The sequence below is a fragment of the Staurois parvus genome, unplaced genomic scaffold (assembly GCF_062004578.1).
Source record: "Staurois parvus isolate SC_StPar_1 unplaced genomic scaffold, SC_StPar_1.0 ptg000234l, whole genome shotgun sequence".
Classification (NCBI taxonomy): Eukaryota; Metazoa; Chordata; class Amphibia; order Anura; family Ranidae; genus Staurois; species Staurois parvus.
This window is the reverse complement of record NW_028318030.1, coordinates 6,284,011-6,305,309: the sequence shown is the minus strand read 5'-3', so window position 1 is coordinate 6,305,309 and position 21,299 is coordinate 6,284,011. Positions and strand designations below refer to the sequence as shown.

Sequence of the window (21,299 nt, the reverse complement as noted above, 5' to 3'; positions counted from 1 at the left end):
AGAAATTAGCATGATGTCTACATTTTCACAGGCTTGACATCGCACTGTAGTTTTCTAACTCAGTAAAAGCACATGTCATCTGAAGCAACTGACCTATTTTTGGGGACCTGGAGATTAATGGGGAAAGATAGTGTGACAATAATGAGGTCTGATGAATCCCAAACTGTGAAAGTACAATGGGAAAACACCACAGCAAGCTCAAAATTGCACAAGTCACTTACAGTGGTGAACAGCCAGAGAAATTGATACATTTGATAAATCACAGTCAAGCTAAATGCACATTTGACAGGCATACAACAGCTAGAAAGTAATGCAGAGATGTCATAAAGCTCCATTAGCCAAAGTTCTGTCTTAAATGGCTAGGTTCTAAGTAGTCTAGCCGAGCAGCCCAAAGAAATACATGTCTTTTAGCCTGTTTTTTTTACCCTAAATTAAACTCCCAGAGCCAAAAACTTTATAATCCATAATTTCCACTGTGATGCAGTTACCTTAACAAACAGTGCTCGCATTAATGCATTGGAAGATGACAACCAGTTAGACTTATCACACACCTATATTACAAGGTCCAGGTGACTAATGGGACACAGTAACTCTCCTAAGTGAGATGTACATATCATATTTGGTATCTAACAAGTTGTAATTTCATCTGCTAAACAAGATTTTCATAGTGTAAAACCTTGTCAAATGAAAATATAGCTGTGTACCCAGGAGAAAGACTGTGTCCACTGAAGCATAATAAAACACTCCCGCACAGCTTCAAAACACCTGTTTGATCCTTTGATTGGATATGTTCATTCTGTAGTGTCCTCTTCTGTGACAAGACAATATGGTTTTATTTACAGTCATAAGCTATCACATGGCCACATACCCAGTGCCAATTTTTGTGAGGGACAGTGACTCTTGCAAATATCAGATTGGGCTTACTCTGCAAGCGAATTGGACTCTGCATAGAACCACAGTCCAGGTGACCTTTACATTATTTTTCCCACTTTTAATTCCTTTTAGTTTACTGTTGCTAATGTCAGTTTTGAAATACAATTTCACTTGTCTGTTTTAATGCAGCAAAACTCATACATTACATGTAGAAATCCAATTCTTTTCTAGGTGGATGTTCACATTTATGCAGTTCAGTGTGAAAGGAAAATGAAGATGATATGGGCCCATTCACACCCTGTATGCATGTGAAACAGTGTGAACCCAACCTAAATTATATAAGTAAACTGAATCTTGTAAATAGGAAGGGCTTGCAACTACTCCCAATCAGCCCAGGTAAATAAACGATTTTGCCCTGTCCACCGGGGCTATGTCCCAACTGATGGGTGAATTGCATCAGGGTGTGTGGTTTGGGGGAAACACGTAGGCTGAGGCCACTCCTTATCGTTTTATCACCTGGACTGGTTGGGAATAGCAGTGGACTCATCCTCTTTACATTTGTTATCCCTCTGGATTGATATCAGGACAAGCCTGCACCCCATACTGTGGGACACAGGGATAAGCTTTCACCCCTACTTTGAGCGGTGCCAAAAGCAATTAAATAGGTCACAGGAAGCTAAATCTTGAAATGCTATAAATAGAAATCAAAGAACTTTGCTTCTGTGAAGAGCCACCAAAATGAAAAACTCTTTTGCATTCCCATCTGGGTGTAGCAGCAAGTAATAAAGACATTTCTTAAAGGACAGAATTAGAACAGCAGATGCAATGGTGCGTGTTTTCCGTTAAAATACATTGTAGCTACAGTGTGTATGTGTGAACTGTTAACTGCTCAGTTAAACTGCCCCAGTGACCATCCCTCCTAATATGCTGGTTTTTAGAATGATGTCCTACAAGCAGGAAAATTTCTGTACAGGGTGAGGCCAAGTGTGCAATTGTCACATTCTGACAGTGGTGCGAGCTGATAGTTTAAATACAACAGAGATATTTTAATTATTGTATTGTAATATGCTTTAACTTTCTCTTTTTATTACCTTTTTGTTTAGTTCTTGATTACCTCAGGACAGGCTGGGAGGTTCTACAGGTCAGGGCTTCTGGAACCCCCCCCCCAAAAAAAAAAAAACTTTCCAGAAACTTGAGAACTTTCTGAAAGAGGGGTGGAGGAGGCCGAGATCTGCATGTTTGAAGGACCTTGGCCAAAGCCCTGGCAGGAGGCTGGGTATGGTGACCAGGGCAACTCTCAAATATGACAGAGCCTGGGGAGAGAGGGGAGTTGGGTGGAAGGTGGATTGAAAGAAAGATGGAATGTGGAGCCTGGGAGAAGGCCCCAGGGAGGGGAGCCTACCTACAGGCTGGTTGCTAGATGGGAGGATCTCCACTGCCTAAAGTATCCTGGGGAGGACATCCTGAGCAGCAGGGAAGGAGCCAGCCCAATAAAAGGCCTGAAAGCAACTATCAACCCACCATGGTAAAAGGACAGGACAGTGTGGGTACTCCTATACCCCCTGGGCTGGAAAAGGAGAGAGGGTTGTCAGGTGCAATACCCAACTAGTCTTCATGTGGGACTGCTTAACTGCAAGCTCTTGGGACCCCCTTGCTCAGGGATATCTTCAGCAAAGTTGGGTGAAGAGGAAGATTCATCCAGGGTCTGAGGTGGTACACCGAAAACAGGAGAGTGCTTTATTTTTGCCAGTCCAATCTTTTTGTACATAGTTGCTAAGAAGTTTGTCCTTTAGTTCTACAGTTCCTTTGTCATCCCATATACCCCTAGACCCCAGCCAAGCTGTTAACCCCTTAGTTAAAAAAAAACAAAACTAAAAAACCAGCTCAAGGACTGTTTTACTGACTCTGAAAGTACAAGTGTGGAAAATGCGTGTTGCCTGGATGTGCAGAGCATAGAGGGATCAAATCAAACTCAGCGGCCCTTACGAGGGTAATGCTACAATAATAAAATTTTTACTGTCCTTACACTGCTGTCTATTCCATTTGTGAATTGTAGCAAAACAATTGACAAAAACATTTATTTTATGCTGTGTTCTATAATCCACAAGGTTGAGGGTTTTTTCTTACTACTCTCCTGTGCTTCATAGCTGTTTTTCCCCTTTATTTCTAGATGAGTCTTTGTGAAGCTGTGGTGAGTCACAGGGCTATGAGTGGAAACATCAATCACTAACAATGTGGGATAAGAAAGCGGTATCATCAGGAGGGGTCAGCAGGCCGGATCTCATACCTGAGTGCTGAGTAGTCGCTCTACAGAGTCAAATTATAAACTCCACGTTTTTACAGAATAGGTTTCTTGTCTGCTTGAAGAAACCACAAAGTCACTATTTAACTGATCTAAACCAGCTTAATACTTCCCTGAAGGCTTAAATGACCCACTTTCACTCTGTTGGCCAAGTTATAAGGATTGAAATGGCTATATTGCTGTTTTCAGTGGGACATTTCATTTTTGACAATTTTTTTTTTTTGTGTGTAAAACTGCTGTGGGTGTTTAACAAATAACTTTTGCCACCCTGAACTAATAAAGGAAAACTGAAGAAGGAACTTTTCTTTTAATTAAAATCACGTGCTGCAACTTTGTTTGATGTACTGTACATTATTTTGTACTATTATACATTCATACTGCAATCTTTATATTTTATCCTATAAATAAGTTGTCTTGCGCTACAATTTGTTGTCTGTACAAGTAATATATACAATATTGCAATAAAAAGAAAAAGTTATATTAAAAAATCACATGCTTGACACTTGTAAATTACAAAAAAGCAAAATAATGAAAACAATGATTACAGAAGAATGTGTTTTCAGAGATGTACAGTCAGGGCCACAGTTAGAAATCATGGGGCCCAGTACAGCCAACCTGACTGGGCCCCCGTTGACCCCACCCCTGGCCTCTCTCCAGAAACCTATCTTCCAGAACCACCCAGAAGGCAGGGAGAAGCAGTCAAACTTACAGCCTGTGAAACTCAGAGCAGATCAGTAATCACAAGCAGCTCTGCTGATTACAGTAGAGAACTAAATTTACCTAATCTAGCACCTCTCTAGGAGGGTGCTACAAATGGTATACCAACTTGAAGTGAATCTGCCAGCCATTTCAACCTTTCAAAAATAAAAGTCGTTGGTCTGTTGTTCTGGCACTCATGCTCACTACTTGACTTCAATAACTAATACGTGAGATCTGACTCTGACAAGCTGTATGGCTGTTTTAAAACATAGAAAGCATTCAAACCATGGATAGGTAGCACTTTTAGAAGAAGGATGAGGAAAATGGCTTGGTGGACTGGAGCCCCAGAGCTGCAGGAAAAACTTTCTAAAAGGCTACAATCAAGGATGCAATGTGAAAAATTGGCTAAGCCACCCTGCCCAACAGGTCCCAGTACTCTCACATGAAATGGGACATCCCTGACTTGCTCCATTCACAATGACAGGAGCCCCCAGTGATGTTGCAGAACCTGGCTTTGCTGCCCACCATCTTCTGAGAAGGCAACTGAGACCAGCCTGCAGGAGGCATAGACACTGATGATAGTACTAGAATCTCTTATAGAGCTGGTAATGGCTCTCTAGGCCATATTTTGTTACCAAAGACTTGATCTGTTGCTTTCACAGCTTTCTGCTGGAGGAAAAGAGAGCACTTTCAGAAGAGAGTCTATATTTCTTCCATGTTTCTCTTGGTACAGGATTGTTTAAAATTATTTTCACTTTGCCATTGATACCTGACCTCTCTGCTTAAGTCCCCATAGCTGTCATCTCCTTGTCTAATGGAAATGCTTTAGCAGTGTGTATATATATATATATTTTGTTATGTTGCAGCCTGATACTAAAGTTGTTTAAATTCATTTTTTTCTCATTAATCTATAGTCAGTATCCCATATATATCCCAATAACAAAGCAGAAACAAGATTTTAGAAATATCTGTGAACTTACTATCCAGGCAACCTTGAAAGGTTCTGGGTGAGTTGGAGTGACCCATGCAGATCAGCAGCATGAATATGGATACAGTTCCAGCCAATTACAGGGAGTGGTACCCCTGAGCATGCTGGGTGATAGTATTTTTATTCAGTAAACACGTGATCTGGATTCATCTTCCTCTGAGACGGACGTTCCAGCCAGGGTAGGCATGTGCCTCTCTGGCTCATGTTGCCAGGAGGCCTTGGGTGGGCAACCCGAGAGCCAGGATGCTGAAACCCAGGGTGCTTCAGAGGGCTGACTGATGGGGATATCTACAGATACTGTCTGGTATCATGGAGAAAGGTGTCCTGCAGCAAGAGCCTTGTGAGTACAGATTGTTCTACATGGATGCTGGGGCTTGTGCTGTTTAACCTCCTCAGAACCTATATAATCAGCTGTTAGGTGAAAGCTAGAGGGGACACCGGCTGGTGTCCAAAAGAGTTCTGCATTTCCATAGGAGGGACTTTGCTCCATTCTTTGTACAGTTTGATACAGGGATCTGTCGCAAACGTGCGCGCCAGAGACTGATGCAGTCTGCCATTTTGTTAAGAGTAGCCATGTTATTCCCTCATTCTCCTTCCCCCTCCCTTCCTGAGAGGCACAGTGACAGATGTGTGTGTGTTAAAAGTGTCACAGGCCAGATCCCAGCAGGGAGCCACGTGGTGCCACACTGCCCAAAGAACCTGTGTAATTTCACACCTCGTAAAAAGATAACAGAGCCTTCCCAGGAGTTCAAGGCATTCCCAAGAAGCCCACATCAGATAACATTTTTACAAGATCCATTTTCCCCTATGTCTCATATCTTGGAATATGAGAGACATACATAAAAGCCGGACATATCATCGGATGGACGATGAGCAGGCAAACAGTTTGATGGGTCACTCGCCTTATCTCGGGCACAACGGAAAACAGAAAAATAGATCTCACGAACCGTGTAGCATACAACTTCATAATTCATTTCTGGTTAATCCCCAAACTTGTCTGCATAATAATATACCCGTGGATGGACTGTTGCTTGTGCAGATGGGAAGTTATGGACCACAATATGAATTATGAAAGTTGTTGGCTCCAGTTTAGGGTTCCGCCTGACGATCCCTCCCTAAAGAGGGGATTGGTCTTTTACTTCAGAACCACCCCCTGCTGGGAAAATTTAAAACAGGCTGTCCAGCCTAAGAGTTAAGTTGAAGACATCTCCCATTTTTAACATTAATATACCACCTGGGGAGACCTGTGCCTTTCGCTCTGAAACGTGATCTGCTTACATCCAAGGCTTAATGGCAAGTAACTTAACCCTTTAACTTCTCCCTGTTATCTCTTTGCTGTGCTGTGCTGTTTTCTGTATATATATATATATATATATATATATATATATATATATATACACACCGTGTTCCAAATTATTATGCAAATGATATTTTTCTCATTTACCTAAATAATTGATGTAAATAACATAACAGCATAATTCTCATGTTATCAACTATTAAGAGTACAATTAAAATTTTATTGAACAAACCTGCTAATGATAACAGTATTTTTTTTAAACATAAAAAACTTACAATGCACTGTTCCAAATTATTACGCACAGTAAGTTTCAAAACACTTTATAGGTTGTAAATAACTGAAAATTGTCATTTGTTGTGTTTTCAGCATATTTACTGAAATCAAAAGCTATTTCAATCAAACTTTTAACAACATTTTAACAGGCCATGTTACATTTTAACACAGGACCCCTTATTTGATAGCAGCTTCACAAGTCTTGCATCCATTGAACTTGTGAGTTTTTGGACAGTTTCTGCTTGAATTTGTTTGCAAGATGTCAGAATAGCCTCCCAGAGCTGCTGTTTGGATGTAAACTGCCTCCCACCCTCATCAATCTTTTGCTTGAGGATGCTCCAAAGGTTCTCAATAGGATTGAGGTCAGGGGAGGATGGAGGCCACACCATGACTTTCTCTCCTTTTATCCCCATAACAGCCATTGATGCAGAAGTATTCTTTGCAGCATGAGATGGTGCATTGTCATGCATGAAGATGATTTTATTACGGAAAGCATAGTTCTTCCTTCTGTACTAGGGAAGAAAGTGGTCAGTCATAAACTCCACATTCTTTGCAGAGGTCATCTTTACACCTTCAGGGCCCCTAAAGGGGCTGACCAGCTCTGTTCCCATGATTCCGGCCCAAAACATGACTCCACCACCGCCTTGCTGACGTCGCAGCCTTGTTGGAACAGGGTGGCCGTCCACCAACCATCCACTACTTTATCCATCTGGACCATCCAGGGTTGCACGGCACTCATCAGTGAACAGGACTGTTTGAAAATTAGTCTTCATGTATTTTTCTGCCCAATGCAGCCGTTTCTGCTTGTGAGCATTGGTTAGTGGTGGCCGAATAGAAGGTTTATGCACAGTTGCAAGACTCTGGAGGACTCTACACCTTGATGTCCGTGGGACTCCAGAGGCACCAGCAGCTTCAAATATCTGTTTGCTGCTATGTAATAGTATTTTAGCAGCTGCTCTCTTGATCCAATGCATGGATCTGGCAGAAATCTTCCTCAATGTGCCTTTATCTGCACCAACCCGTCTGTGCTCTGAATCAGCCACAAATCTCTTAATAGTGCGATGATCACACTTAAGTTTTTGTGAAATACAGTCAGGTCCATAAATATTGGGACATCGACACAATTCTAACATTTTTGGCTCTATACACCACCACAATGGATTTGAAATAAAACAAACAAGATGTGCTTTAACTGCAGACTGTCAGCTTTAATTTCAGGGTATTTACCTCCAAATCAGGTGAACAGTGTAGGAATTACAACAGTTTGCATATGTGCCTCCCACTTGTTAAGGAACCAAAAGTAATGGGACAGAATAATAATCATAAATCAAACTTTCACTTTTTAATACTTGGTTGCAAATCCATTGCAGTCAATTACAGCCTGAAGTCTGGAACGCATAGACATCACCAGACGCTGGGTTTCATCCCTGGTGATGCTCTGCCAGGCCTCTACTGCAACTGTCTTCAGTTCCTGCTTGTTCTTGGGGCATTTTCCCTTCAGTTTTGTCTTCAGCAAGTGAAATGCATGCTCAATCGGATCCAGGTCAGGTGATTGACTGGGCCATTGCATAACATTCCACTTCTTTCCCTTAAAAAACTCTGTGGTTGCTTTTGCAGTATGCTTTGGGTCATTGTCCATCTGCACTGTGAAGCGGCGTCTAATGAGTTCTGAAGCATTTGGCTGAATATGAGCAGATAATATTGCCTGAAACACATCAGAATTCATCCTGCTGCTTTTGTCAGCAGTCACATCATCAATAAATACAAGAGAACCAGTTCCATTGGCAGCCATACATGCCCATGCCATGACACTACCATCACCATGCTTCACTGATGAGGTGGTATGCTTAGCATCACGAGCAGTTCCTTTCCTTCTCCATACTCTTCTCTTCCCATCACTCTGGTACAAGTTGATCTTGGTCTCATCTGTCCATAGGATGTTGTTCCAGAACTGTGAAGGCTTTTTTAGATGTCGTTTGGCAAACTCTAATCTGGCCTTCCTGTTTTTGAGGCTCACCAATGGTTTATATCTTGTGGTGAACCCTCTGTATTCACTCTGGTGAAGTCTTCTCTTGATTGTTGACTTTGACACACATACACCTACCTCCTGGAGAGTGTTCTTGATCTGGCCAACTGTTGTGAAGGGTGTTTTCTTCACCACGGAAAGAATTCTTCAGTCATCCACCACAGTTGTTTTCCGTGGTCTCCGATTCTTTTGGTGTTTCTGAACTCACCGGTGCGTTCCTTCTTTTTAAGAATGTTCCAAACAGTTGTTTTGGCCACGCCTAATGTTTTTGCTATCTCTCTGATGGGTTTGTTTTGTTTTTTCAGCCTAATGATGGCTTGCTTCACTGATAGTGACAGCTCTTTGGATCTCATCTTGAGAGTTGACAGCAACAGATTCCAAATGCAAATAGCACACTTGAAATGAACTCTGGACCTTTTATCTGCTCATTGTAATTGGGATAATGAGGGAATAACACACACCTGGCCATGGAACAGCTGAGAAGCCAATTGTCCCATTACTTTTGGCCCCCTAACAAGTGGGAGGCACATATGCAAACTGTTGTAATTCCTACACCGTTCACCTGATTTGGATGTAAATACCCTCAAATTAAAGCCGACAGTCTGCAGTTAAAGCACATCTTGTTCGTTTCATTTCAAATCCATTGTGGTGGTGTATAGAGCCAAAAATGTTAGAATTGTGTCGATGTCCCAATATTTATGGACCTGACTGTATCTAATGTTTTCACACCTCGTCCAAGGCAGTGAACTATTTCACTCTTTTCGGCAGCAGAGAGATCCTTTTTCTTCCCCATATTGCTTGAAAATGGTGCCCTGCTTAATAATGTGTAACACCGGCCTTTAGTAGTTTTTCCTTAAATTGGGCTCACTGGCCAATCTAATTATCACAGGTGTCCGAGATTGTTTTCAGTGATCAAAAGAGCCCTGACACACAATGCCATCCATGAGTTAAACTGAAAAACTAAATATTTCATCTTTGTGACACTTAAATAGAATTTGCATAATAATTTGGAACACGGTGTACTGTATATCTTAGTTACATCTTCTCTGTAAATATTTTTATTGCACCTGTTTGACCCTTTTAGTAATAAATCTCTCTTTCTGAAAGTGTTGAACTGTTTCTATAGCTCTTAATTGCAATTTACGAATCCCTGCCTTTAAAGAGACGCTACTGTTTGTTTTAACCCTCTGTATAACAGGCCTGTATTATGACCAGGTTATGCAGTCGATTATATCAACCATTATAGTGTTATAGCTGAACGCCGAGTTTCCTCTTTCTGTGATCAAAAAGGAGGTGGTGGCAGTGTGAAGGGGTTAATTGCGTAATTAACCTGACCCAGTAACAACCGATTCAGGCTGCTGTACACATCGATCGGTATCCATTAGCTGGAAAATCGTTGTGCAGGGTGTAGCTGGGTGTGGCATTGTTACGCACGTCACATCACAGTTTTAGGTCAGCTACCCCTTCGGTCACGAGTTTTGGTGAGAAGGTCTGGGGTCTGACGCCGCGATCGTGACAGGATCTACTTACCCTCCCTAGCGGTATTCCCGAGTGTAGCTTGGGGTAGAGTTTCAGTACCAAAAGCGGTAACCCCGAGCTACACTTGGGCTTACCATGCAGCGTTGCATAGGGAGTCTCTGCAGTGCTTACCTTGTCCTTCGCTCCCGCAATGTGTCCCCTGCAGCGTCCCCGACCATCTCCTCTGGCCGATGCCGGCATCCGGCTTCCGTGTTCCGGTCCCTGTGACGTCGGGACATACGGCGGCAAATTTGAAATTTTAAAAAAATTTTATTTTTTTAAAAAATGATTATTACATATTAAAACATTGCTGTTTCAAAACTTTTTTACATACATTTTGTCCCTACTGCTTTGTCCTGTCCCCTGCCTGCATTTTGACTGTTCTTTCTGCCTGGAAACTTAGAAAAGTCCATGGCATCCAAAAAGCGTCCCTTTATGTCAAAAGCGGTTTTAGACCAGCTAGAGAACAGCGATAGCAAATCAGAACCACTTGTAGAATTGAGTGATAATGATTCGTGGGGAAATTCGTCATCAGACACTGAAAACGATTCTGCGACTTTGCTCAGCGATGTGCGAACTTGACGCTATATTTCAAATTTCAGTGTTTTTGGTTTGATTATATTATTTAATTAAATTATTATTATATTATTATTTTCTATGATTATTTAATAAATTATAATTTATGATTTTGTGTTCCAAGTTTTATCAGATCCGGAATGTTTACTAGACTCTTGTTTGGACAGATTTCAGTGAGTTATTCCTAAATTACAGGCCTACAATAAAAAAAATACATATTTCCATGCAAAAAAATGGTACCGCTTTCAGCACCAAAAATCTGAAATAACCATACCACCAGGGAGGTTAAATAAAGCTGTCCTCAAGTTTGCATAGTTCAATTTGGAGTATCCCACTCTATCCCTTCCCTATCCCAGAATAAAAACAACAAGCTATAACCCATAGACTGATAATTGCAGGAATGAAGTTGTGTGCACCTGGCTATAGGAAATGTGTGCTTGGCGGTGGGAGAAGATCTAGGGGAAAGCCTGGGCAAGATACAAGCAACTCCTATGGGGGTAGAACTACATTTAGAAGGGTACACACCTCTCTATAAAAGGCCTCACAGCTGACAATGCATTGTGTATCAGAACAAAAGCCATGGGGTCAAAGGAACTGCTTGCAGAGCTCAGAGATAGGATTATTGCAAGGCACAGATCTGGGGAGGGCTACAAAAACTTTCTGCTGCACTGCAGGTTCCCAAGAGCACAGTGGCCTTCATAATTCTCAAGTGGAAGAAGTTTGCCACAACCAGGACTCCAAGATCTGTTCGCCCAGCTAAACTGGGCAACCAGGGGGAAGCGCCTTAGTAAGAAAGGTGACCAAGAACCTTTTGCTCACTCTGAGCTCCAGAGATTCTGTGTGGAGATGGGACAAAGTTCCAAAAGGACAACCAGCACTGGAGCACTGCAGCCCTGCACAGATCTGGGCTTTACAGCAGAGTTGGTAGATGTAACCCTCTCCTCACTGCAAAACACATGAAAGCCTGCTTGGAGTTTGCAAAAGCAAACAGACCCCCCCTCCCCACCAAGTACCCCTCCACCCTGATGCAGATCCCTCAATACCCCATCAGTACAGCTCCCTCCCTCAGCAGTACAGCTTTCCCAGTACATCTCCCCACAGTACAGACCCCCCCCCCCCCAATCAGTACATTTTCCACCTAGAGTACAGATCTCCCCAGTGTAGCTTCCCTCATCACCAATACAGTCCCCCCCCCCCCAATACAGCTACCTCTAGTGCAGCTTTCACCCCTCCATGATATCCACTCATAAAATTAGGTAGTGAGCTCAATGAGGGAAAGTCCTCCATTGACTGTGTCATGTGGTCAGAGCCAATGAAGGGTTTAAGAGAGCCTTCCTTGCTTTAAACTGCTACTGCCTGCCTCTAAGTTCTAACAGGTGGTAGGAGTGACTGCAGAGGGTATGGACCCCCTATTTGTGCCCCTGGGTGCAGCCGTATGTGATGCTCGCCTGCTGCATAATGACACTACATCATATCCATGTTGTATTTAGATTGTACAGTCACTTGTCGCTACAAAATATTGTTTAACTCAGTAGTACAAGTAACTATTCTGTGTAAGGTGTAACCCTAGCAGCAAGATGTAGCTAGGATGGCTTGTATAACTATAGTACTGATTGTGTCTTAGCAAACACCCCCCCCCCCCTTTTTCAAAATACGGTGTTTAATGGCTTCAGCAGCTTATCGATGGGCGTTTTCACGCATGTTCCGTCAGCCACAATAATCGAATTCTATGCAGCAGAGAAATCCATACACTGATTGAAATTCAGCCACTCCAGCAGGAATTTCAGTCGGTGTATGGCCAGTTTCAGTCTTGGCAATTTCATTTTGGTTCTGTATGTAGTGCGTGTTTGCTGTAGGGGGGGCCAAAACAAGGTAGCTGTCCTAGGGGAGAACAAGGTATAAATATTCCCCTGGGTGTGACCATTATTGATAATCAACAAACTTCATGAAGTCAAATGACAGCATCATTTTGTAATATGTTAGTTTGAAATACAGCAATACATTGTTTTTCTGTGATATGATTTACTATACCATATGTATACACTAGTGTAGGGACCAGGTTGCATGTAGGGGTTAAGACATGACTGAACAACAGATTACCCTACTTACTCATCTCAGAATGTTTCTTTCCTTTATACATCTTCCAGTAAAAACAGTGGGAAATATAAATTAAAAGGTCAATAAATGCACAATATATACAAATCAAATGTATGCAGAATATGTGCCCACAAAGATTTGGGGTCGTTTGGTGCTGTTGACTCAACACAAAGTGTTATGTAGGGTGTCAAGTAACTGAAATTCAGCTCTGTAAACTTTAAATGATCTCATAGTCACTAAGTGACCTGTCAATTTATGACCAATTTATGTGCAGACCTTTACACGAACTAATATTGTTAGTTAGAGAACAATCTTGGCATCAACTCAAATGACTGTCTTAGAGAAAAGCCCACCGCTGGACCGCTGTTAATGTACACATTAGTGAGGTCAAAGAACAAAGCAACATGACTAAATTGCCCATCTGTATTATGGATTATTTTGCATCTCTATTCCACGATAAAAATATGCTGACACAAGACACCCCCCATAGAGCCCTCTCCCCCTTTATTATTTAAATAGGTGAGTACTAGCATACCTAGAATTTATGAGAAGCCTCCTCCTATCCTTTCAAGTTCTCATTGATGCTAATCTGATCCCATTACAACAGTTCTTAATTTCCAGAAGGTCCTGTTTTTACCATTATGTATGCTCGTGTCTAATGTACTATTTCTAGAGCTTCAAGTATAGAACACAAAATGTTGTGCCAAGACTAACAATATTATTCCAACATTTGAAGCGCAGTGGGAGAGGGCTGAAAACCCAGGAGAGATCCGCAGACATGAGGAATGGACTTGGATGGTCGTCTGTTTTTGAAGGGTAGTGGGTCATTGTGTCGGTAAACTTTCTGACTGGATAGAAGAGCTGAGGTCATGAACATTACAGATTGCTTCCATAACATCTGGCAGAGACCGCAGTTAGCAGCAAGAGACTGAATTTCGTTGAGCTCTTTAAATTGAAGTAGCTCCTCCAAATACCACGGTTATTTTTGTTTAGCTGGCCAATAAGCAGTCATAATTACAAAGCAGAAAACGTGGCACTGTTTCCACACATACTGGTACTTTCCAGTACTATACCATAGAATTAAAGTTGAACTCCGGGTATGTCCCTAATTGTATATTTACATTGGTCCAGCTGGGACTAATGGACTATAAGTATGCATATCTCATACCTTAGGACTGCTGTGGAAGATGATAATCATTGCAGTATTTGATACTACTACAGTAATCTTTCAGGTCTTGTGATGAGTGGCTGCTTCACTGCACGCTAATCCAAGGGGTTGCTTGTCAGTGAATAAAAGACGTTCTTTGATTAGATGAGGTGGAGAGGAGAGGCAGTGACATCACTATCTTCTCTCTGTCCAGGACCTGGAATATCTACAACTACTACAGTGACTGGCAACTCCATGTATTCTATCAAGTATGTGATAGGAGTCCAGTGTGGACCAATGTAAAGTATGTAACTGAAAACATACCTGGAGTTCAGTTTTAAATGTAAAGCAATTTATATACAGTAACAATATACATCGATCAGGCATAACAAAATGCCTACCCACCATAACCAATTGAGATTTGGACTCCACTAGACCTCTGAAGGTATGCTTGTGGTATCTGGCACCAAACCATCAGTAGCAGATCCTTTAAAGGATAAGTTCAGCTTTGGGAATATGTTACATGTTCCGTGTGTTTTTAGGGTTTCCACTTCTGCAGCCTCCCCCTTATCCACCACCTCTAGTGACAACGAGTTGGAGATCTTCTCCTCAAACTCACTGTCACAATTTAAAAAAAATAAACCCTCTGCCATGTCATTCATTCACAGAGTTCTGTGAATGGGAAAACTACAACTACCATCAGGCTTCGTCGCTAACAGCTTGTAGTTTTCATTGAACCACCAGAGGACTGGTGAGCCTTCTAGGTAGCTCGTTCATTCATGGTTCCTGCCATTGTGTACACTGACAGTCTGAAGGAGCCATGCATTGCTTTATAGGCTCCTAATAAAAAAAATGCTATTTTTTTTTTACCTGCAAAAAGATGTGCATTTATTTTAATAATTAAAGGTGAACTTATTCTTTAACTCCTGGAAGTTGTGGGGTGGGGTTTTCATGGATTAGATTTGTTTTTCCAACATATCCCACAGATGCTTGTTTTGATTGAGATCTGGAGGGCAAGTCAACAGCTCAAACTCGTTTAGTCTTCCACAAGCCATCCTTAAGTAAATCAGACCAGGCCACCTTCTTCAGTTACTCTGTGGTCCAGTTCTGATGCTTAGGTGCCCATTTTAGACACTATTGGTTGTGGGCATGTGTTAGCATGGGCAACCTGACTGGTCTGCGGATATACAGCCTCATACGCAACAAACTGCACTGCACAACATTCACTGTGCTCTGATACTGTACCTTTCAATTGGAATCAGCATTAACTGTTTCAGCAATGTGAGCTACAGTAGCTCTTCTATTGGATTGAACAACACAGGCCAGCCTTCACTCTCCATGTACATCAGTAAGCCTTGGCCACCCATGACCCTGTTGCCAGTTCACCGATTTTCCTTCCTTGGACCATTTTTGTTAGGTCCTGACCAGGGGCGGACTGACAACTCACGGGGCCCCTGGGCAATAGGGGATCATGGGGCCCCTGTGACCTTGCCCACACTCAAAGCACACCCACAAAAGCCTATAAAAGTTACCAGTGGCATTTCATGGGGTCCCCTACTCGAATGCTCGAGTGCTCGAATGGTCAGTCCGCCCCTGGTCCTGACCACTGCAAACCAGGAACATCCCTCAAGAGCTGCAGTCTTGAAGATGCTAGGAGAAAGAAAAAACAAGCGCCATCTAGGTGTAGGATTAAGATCAACATTTTAATAGTCATAAGCAAATGCACTCACAAGGAAACATGTGACTGAGCATACACAACTCTGTAAAAGGCTGTCATCAATTCCAGTCCCAGACCGCAAAGAGATGGAGGCTGTGGACCCGCTGGCAGGATGTTCTGGAGGTTCCCAGGGCTTCCTGAATGGCATGAAACGCAGCAAGGCAAGCGGAAGTGAAGTCGCGACCAGAAATGATAACCAAAAATGGCAGTGCGTTGTGGAGCATGCGCTCCTTCTTCAGGCCATGGGGAAACCATCTTTGAGTATACGAAGGACTTCATCTCTCCAGCCACCAACTTTGTGCCCCCACATCTGTAATGGGACCTTGGCTGTCATCGAACCATGGACTGTCTGACCCGCTGCTTTAATAGTCCTTTATAGTGTAACATTTGTTTACAATATGTTTATACCCAACCCTCATCATATATATATATATATATATATATATATATATATATATATATAAACTTGACACATTACTATCTGACCACATCCTTCTGAAGCAGTCATGATTGGATAATGAAATGTGTCAACGGCTTGGCCGGATGACATCATTACACAAACAGGAACCGGAAGTTGGCCATCTTGAATAGGTTACATATATATAAAGTATAAAGGACTCTTAAAGCAGCGCATCAGCTGGTCCACGGCTCACTGACAGCCAAAGTCCCATTACAGGTGTGGGGGCACAAAGTAGATAAGAAGAGATAAAGGCCATCATATACTCAAATATGGCTTCCCCATGGCCTGAAGAAGGAGCGCATGCTTCACAATGCGTCGCCATTTTTGGTCAACATTTCTTGTCATGATGTCACTTCCGCCTGCCTTGCTGCATTCCATGCCGATCAGGAAGCCCTGGGAGCCTCCAGAACATCCTGTCAGCGGGCCCACAGCCTCCATCTCCTTGCTGTCTGGGACCGGTATTGATGACAGCCTTTTACAAAGTTCTATATGCTCAGTCACATCTTTCCTTGTGACTGCTTTGACTATTAAAATGTTGATCTTAATACTAAACCTAGATGTTGCTTGTTTTCCTTTTCTCTTAGCTCATTCACAGAGTCATCTCCTACTCTAATTACAAGCTCCCTCCTAGTGGACGTATTGACCTCATTAGGTCCTTTGGACTTTTTTAGTTAGAGTCACTTACTCCCATCATTTTTACCTAGTAGCGCTCAATCTGTTTATCATCAGTCTTGGAGATGCTCTGACCCAGTCATCTAGACATTAAAATTTAGCCTTTGTCAAAGTCATTTAAATCCTTACGCTTGCCCATTATTCTGCTTTCAACATATCGACTTCAAGAACAGCATGTTCACTTGCTGCCTAATATATCCCACCGACTTTCAGATGTCATTGTAAAAAAATAAGCAATGTTATCCACTTTACCTGTCAGTGGTCATAATGTTAAGGCTGTGCGCTGTATATAGATATCGTAAAATTGTTAAATGTACTTTTTTCATGTTGTACTTAAAGCTCAGAACACGCAAGATTGATTTTTTTGCCCATCCCTTTTTCCCACCCTCTTCTAACCTATTCTGCCCCAACCTTAACTTTATGGTCCCCCTTCACACTCCTCAGTCCAACGTTAGATCTCTTTTGGACCCTAAGAGGACTCCTCCATTAGCCAGAAAGTGGGAATTGTCCACATAGGCAGTGAACACCCAGCAGAAGGACCCATGAAGTAAACGGAGGAGAACATAGAGGGAGAAGGACCTAATGCTGGATGATCACACGATTGTGACCCGGCCCTGGATGAGGTTGGGGGGGGGTAGGAGTGGGAGGGGGCTACTTTTTTCCTGGAGTTGGGCTTTAAAGTGACACTAAATGTAAAAATATGCATTCAAGTTTTTAACTCAGGTAATTACCTTGTATGGCTCTCGGTCTCCTCCACAGTCCAGCTTTTTTGATGATCTCATATCGCAACCCTCGCCTGCTCACTCCCAAAATGGACTAGGGACTATGGGATTTGTGGTGTGTATAGAACAGTGCACATGATCACAACTAACATGCAGTGCTTGTTCCAAACAAATTAAAGTGGGGGGGGGTTCATTGAGGACATGACAAGGAGCAGAAAAACACAGTAAAAAATTATTTAATGAAAAAAAAGATTACAGGGTCATCATTGCAATGAATGTGTATAGACTATTTTTGGAGACTAAGGATATTGTTCAGTGTCACTTTAAGAAAAATAACACATGGAAGGTACATTTTATGAACTCTATAGTTTAGAAAAAGAAACAGTTTTGGCTATGCGTAAATTTTAAATATTCAATCTGTGATACATTTATTCTGGTAATCTGGTGAATGCAAAGATCTGTTGAAGGGTCTGGCTGATCTTCAGGTCCCAGCAGAGCTCCACGGGACCAAAGGACATCTGTGGATGCTCAGGAGTTTCCCGCATATGTGCAAACATGCTGAGATCTGGGACTTCCATAACTACTCAAACTTCATGCAATCACAGGAAAGCCCCAATGCAAGCACAGTTGTGCTGCTTAGGCCCTGCTGGAACCCAAAGCCCTGCAGTACATCTGCATATACACAGCATCTGGTAGCACGAATGCACCTGTCAGTGAAACTGCCTCTTGGGAAGGAGAATGTGGACATCCCAGGAGACAGCAGTGGGTGACCATCAGTCTTGCTTAGACAAGAAAGAAGGATTGCATTGCAGCACAAAAATGTCAGATCCAATTATGAAAGAAGGAGGGGAAAGAAGGCAGGCAAAAGTCATTTTGCAGGATGAAGGTCCACGTTAAGCCTTTTAAGCAGGATTTATGTTCACGGTTTTATTTTTTTTTTGTTTCTATGCATATCACTCATATACAACTCCATGCTCATCCACTTAATAATACTGGCTTATGCCTTTGCACAATTATTAAAACTTCTAATCCTTTCCTGCAATTTCAAAAGTTCTTTTACTCTCTAATTAATTGTAAGAGAACAATCAGCAGGCATCTTTCCCCTTCAATGACAAAATATTGTTATATTTAATAGCAGGTAATTGCTGCAGTTCAAAATCATTTCATGACTATGTCTCTCTCTCAGTTTGCAATAGTTTAATTTTTTTTTTTAGTTTTGGATAGGGGTTTAAGATTCTTGTCAGATTTTTTTTCTTCTGCTATCTGTGTCCAGTCAGATTTTAGTTGTCACCAGAACTGGTGTTTAAAGCAGAATGTCACCTAAAAGGGGAAGTTCTGCTTTTCTTTCTCTTCCCCCCTCTTCTACCTTATTTGGAATGTCTTTTGGGAAAGGGAGGGGGTGGATATCTGATTTCGACAGGTACCCCCCCCCCCCCATGCCACTCTGACTGCCTAGGTGATCTGAGCTGAAACCTGACCCCCCCCCCCCCCCCACAGTCGGCTGCCCACAGTTAACCACTTCATCTCCAGACACTTTTACCCCCTTTCTGTCCAATCCAATTTTCAGCTTTTTTAGCGCTGTCACACTTTGAATGACAATTGCACGGTCATGCAACACTGTTCCCATATGAATTTTTTAGCATTTTTTTAGACAGATAAAACTTTATATTGGTGGTATTTATTCAACACTGGGATTTTTATTTTTTTTTGCTATATAAATGAAAAAGTCCAACAATTTTGAAAAAGTGTTTTTTCTTATAAAATTTTGCAAATAAATAATATTTCTTCATAAATCTTGGCCAAAATGTATTCAGTTATCTTTTTAGTAAAAAAAAAACAATAACCCAAATTAGTTTATAACCAAAAATTATAATTTTTAAAAAAATGTATTTTACATTTTTATATTTTTTTTTGGTTTAACATACTGTCACCCTAGTGACACTGTACTACTTGTGGAGGGGTGATGATTTTTTTTTTTCACACCGATTGCTTTTTCAGCCTTTATGGGTGTAAAAGCAATCATTTCTCCTTCTCTCTGGCTGCATTCTCGCATCCATTGAGAAATAATGTGTGAGCTGTGATTGGTCACAGCTTGTCACATGGTACAATTTGTTGTGAACAGCCTTGTACCATGTGATCTCTGTGATCATTCACAGATTTCACACGCAGTAAGCAATGATGTCAGAAGTGACATCTTGCTTACACCTATTCATGTGATCACTGATTGGCCAATCAGTGATCACATGATCGGGACCTCCCACAGAGGTCCCGTACAGCGGGCACCAGATCGCAGTGCTGTGTGCACCCAGGGAGCGTGCACAGTCCGAAATGGCAAGCGCTGTTTATGAACGGCAACCCACCCCTGCACTGCCACTGTCCGGCCGTTTATATACAACGGCCGGTCGGGAAGTGGTTAAGATACCAGTGTTGCAGAACCAAAGACCATTGAAGAGCCGGGTCAGGTAAGGACATAGCTGGATCCTAGGACAGGTAAGGGTGTGGGTTTTTTTTCAAATTCAGCAGCTAGAATATTTGTAGCTGCTGACTTTTACCTTGTTATTTCCAGGGTGAAGAACTGCTTTAAATGGGAAAATACCCCTCAACTCCTTTTCTTGTGACAAATAAAAAAATGCTAGATTTCTCATTACTTTCTGTATCATAGACAATGGCCACAGGACACACAGATAGGGTACATTTCCCCAGCAAGGACACAGACAGCAAAAAAAACATGACATAGGTTCCAACCTGTAGCCCACTCTATCCACAACTGAAAAAAAAAAAAGTTCTAAATTTACATACACTTTAATTTTAAGACTTTTAATTTTGATTTATTGGTTTTTGTCCAATCACTTTCCTCTATGCAAGGAAACTAAACAATGCAAACTGACCTCTTTCTTAGTATTTGCAATTGCTATATAAACAGTAGCAATAAAACTAAGGTCCACATTACAGCAGGAGGCCACAAACCATGTTCTTAATTAATTACCACATGAGGTTAAGTCCAAATACAGCATTAACATACCAAGAGGAGTATTTGTTTCAATCACATACCTTTAATAAATGGGTTAAATATAACCCAAAAATCTGCACTTAGAGGAATTAGCATCAATATATGATAGCTGGACACTATACCTTGATACCAGGTATCATTCACCATATGATTATTTCATTTATGGACACTTTGTGAGGATCTATGATTATTTTTCTAATATTATTATCATTTTTGTTTGAGATGTTTTGAGCACTGCACTTTATGTGAACAGTGTTTAATAAATGCATGTCTGAAGTCCATAGGAATCTAGCTTTTTTCCTGTAGAATGAATCTCTGTTAAAGGCAAAACTATATCATGGACATACATTATCAAAACTGCACTTAGCCAAGGCTTCTGTCATGTCAATAGAATTTTAATTTTGAAAATTACATCTAGATATATTTTACACACACACAATGTACAGTATATATTATTCTACAACTAGAGGACAAAAAGAGGCACTTGTTCAATCCAACGCTCAGATTCGATGAGTATGACGAAAGTCCCTGAGAATGTCTTCCAGGAATTTGTAAAATGCTTGGTAGTAGTATTCTTGACTAGTTCTAAAGTAAAGATCTTAAGTGATATTCTTTTGCAATCTTTGTTTATTTAGGTGCCTTGTTAAATCCTCTATCCTCAGGTCTTTCAGCTGCACCAAGTGCTCCAGGCGCTGGACTTTCATCTGAAGTATCTGCCAAGGACATAGATAAAGTTAGCCACCCAGCAGAGCCTTAATCTACACAGCAGAGTATATGCAATTTAGGCTTATGAATCATGGAAAACTTGTACAGTACATGGAATTTTGATCAGATCACTCAAAGAGTAAGTAATATGATAACCTGTTGTTTCAGTCTTAGAATAAAGTATTTTCTTACCTCCGTAGGCATTATCAATGTGTGC

At 41.5% G+C, this 21,299-nt stretch overlaps 1 protein-coding gene and 1 long non-coding RNA gene across 6 annotated transcripts in view; one reads left to right on the top strand and one right to left on the bottom strand.

Annotated features, from left to right (window-relative positions):
• The window catches only part of LOC149460169 (uncharacterized), a 97,487-nt gene that overhangs the window by 12,120 nt on the left and 64,068 nt on the right, over positions 1-21,299 (top strand). For both annotated transcript variants that reach the window (XR_016313126.1, XR_016313125.1), the window contains exon 2: positions 21,040-21,221. This is a non-coding gene — a long non-coding RNA (uncharacterized LOC149460169). The remainder of the gene's footprint in view (positions 1-21,039; positions 21,222-21,299) is intronic.
• The window catches only part of LOC149460168 (sperm flagella and cilia-associated protein 1-like), an 85,731-nt gene continuing 85,183 nt past the window's right edge, over positions 20,752-21,299 (bottom strand). For all 4 annotated transcript variants that reach the window (XM_089680038.1, XM_089680040.1, XM_089680039.1 and 1 more), the window contains exon 7: positions 20,752-21,090. In XM_089680038.1, the coding sequence (XP_089536164.1) occupies positions 20,977-21,090 (114 nt within the window). In that variant the 3' untranslated portion in view covers positions 20,752-20,976. The remainder of the gene's footprint in view (positions 21,091-21,299) is intronic.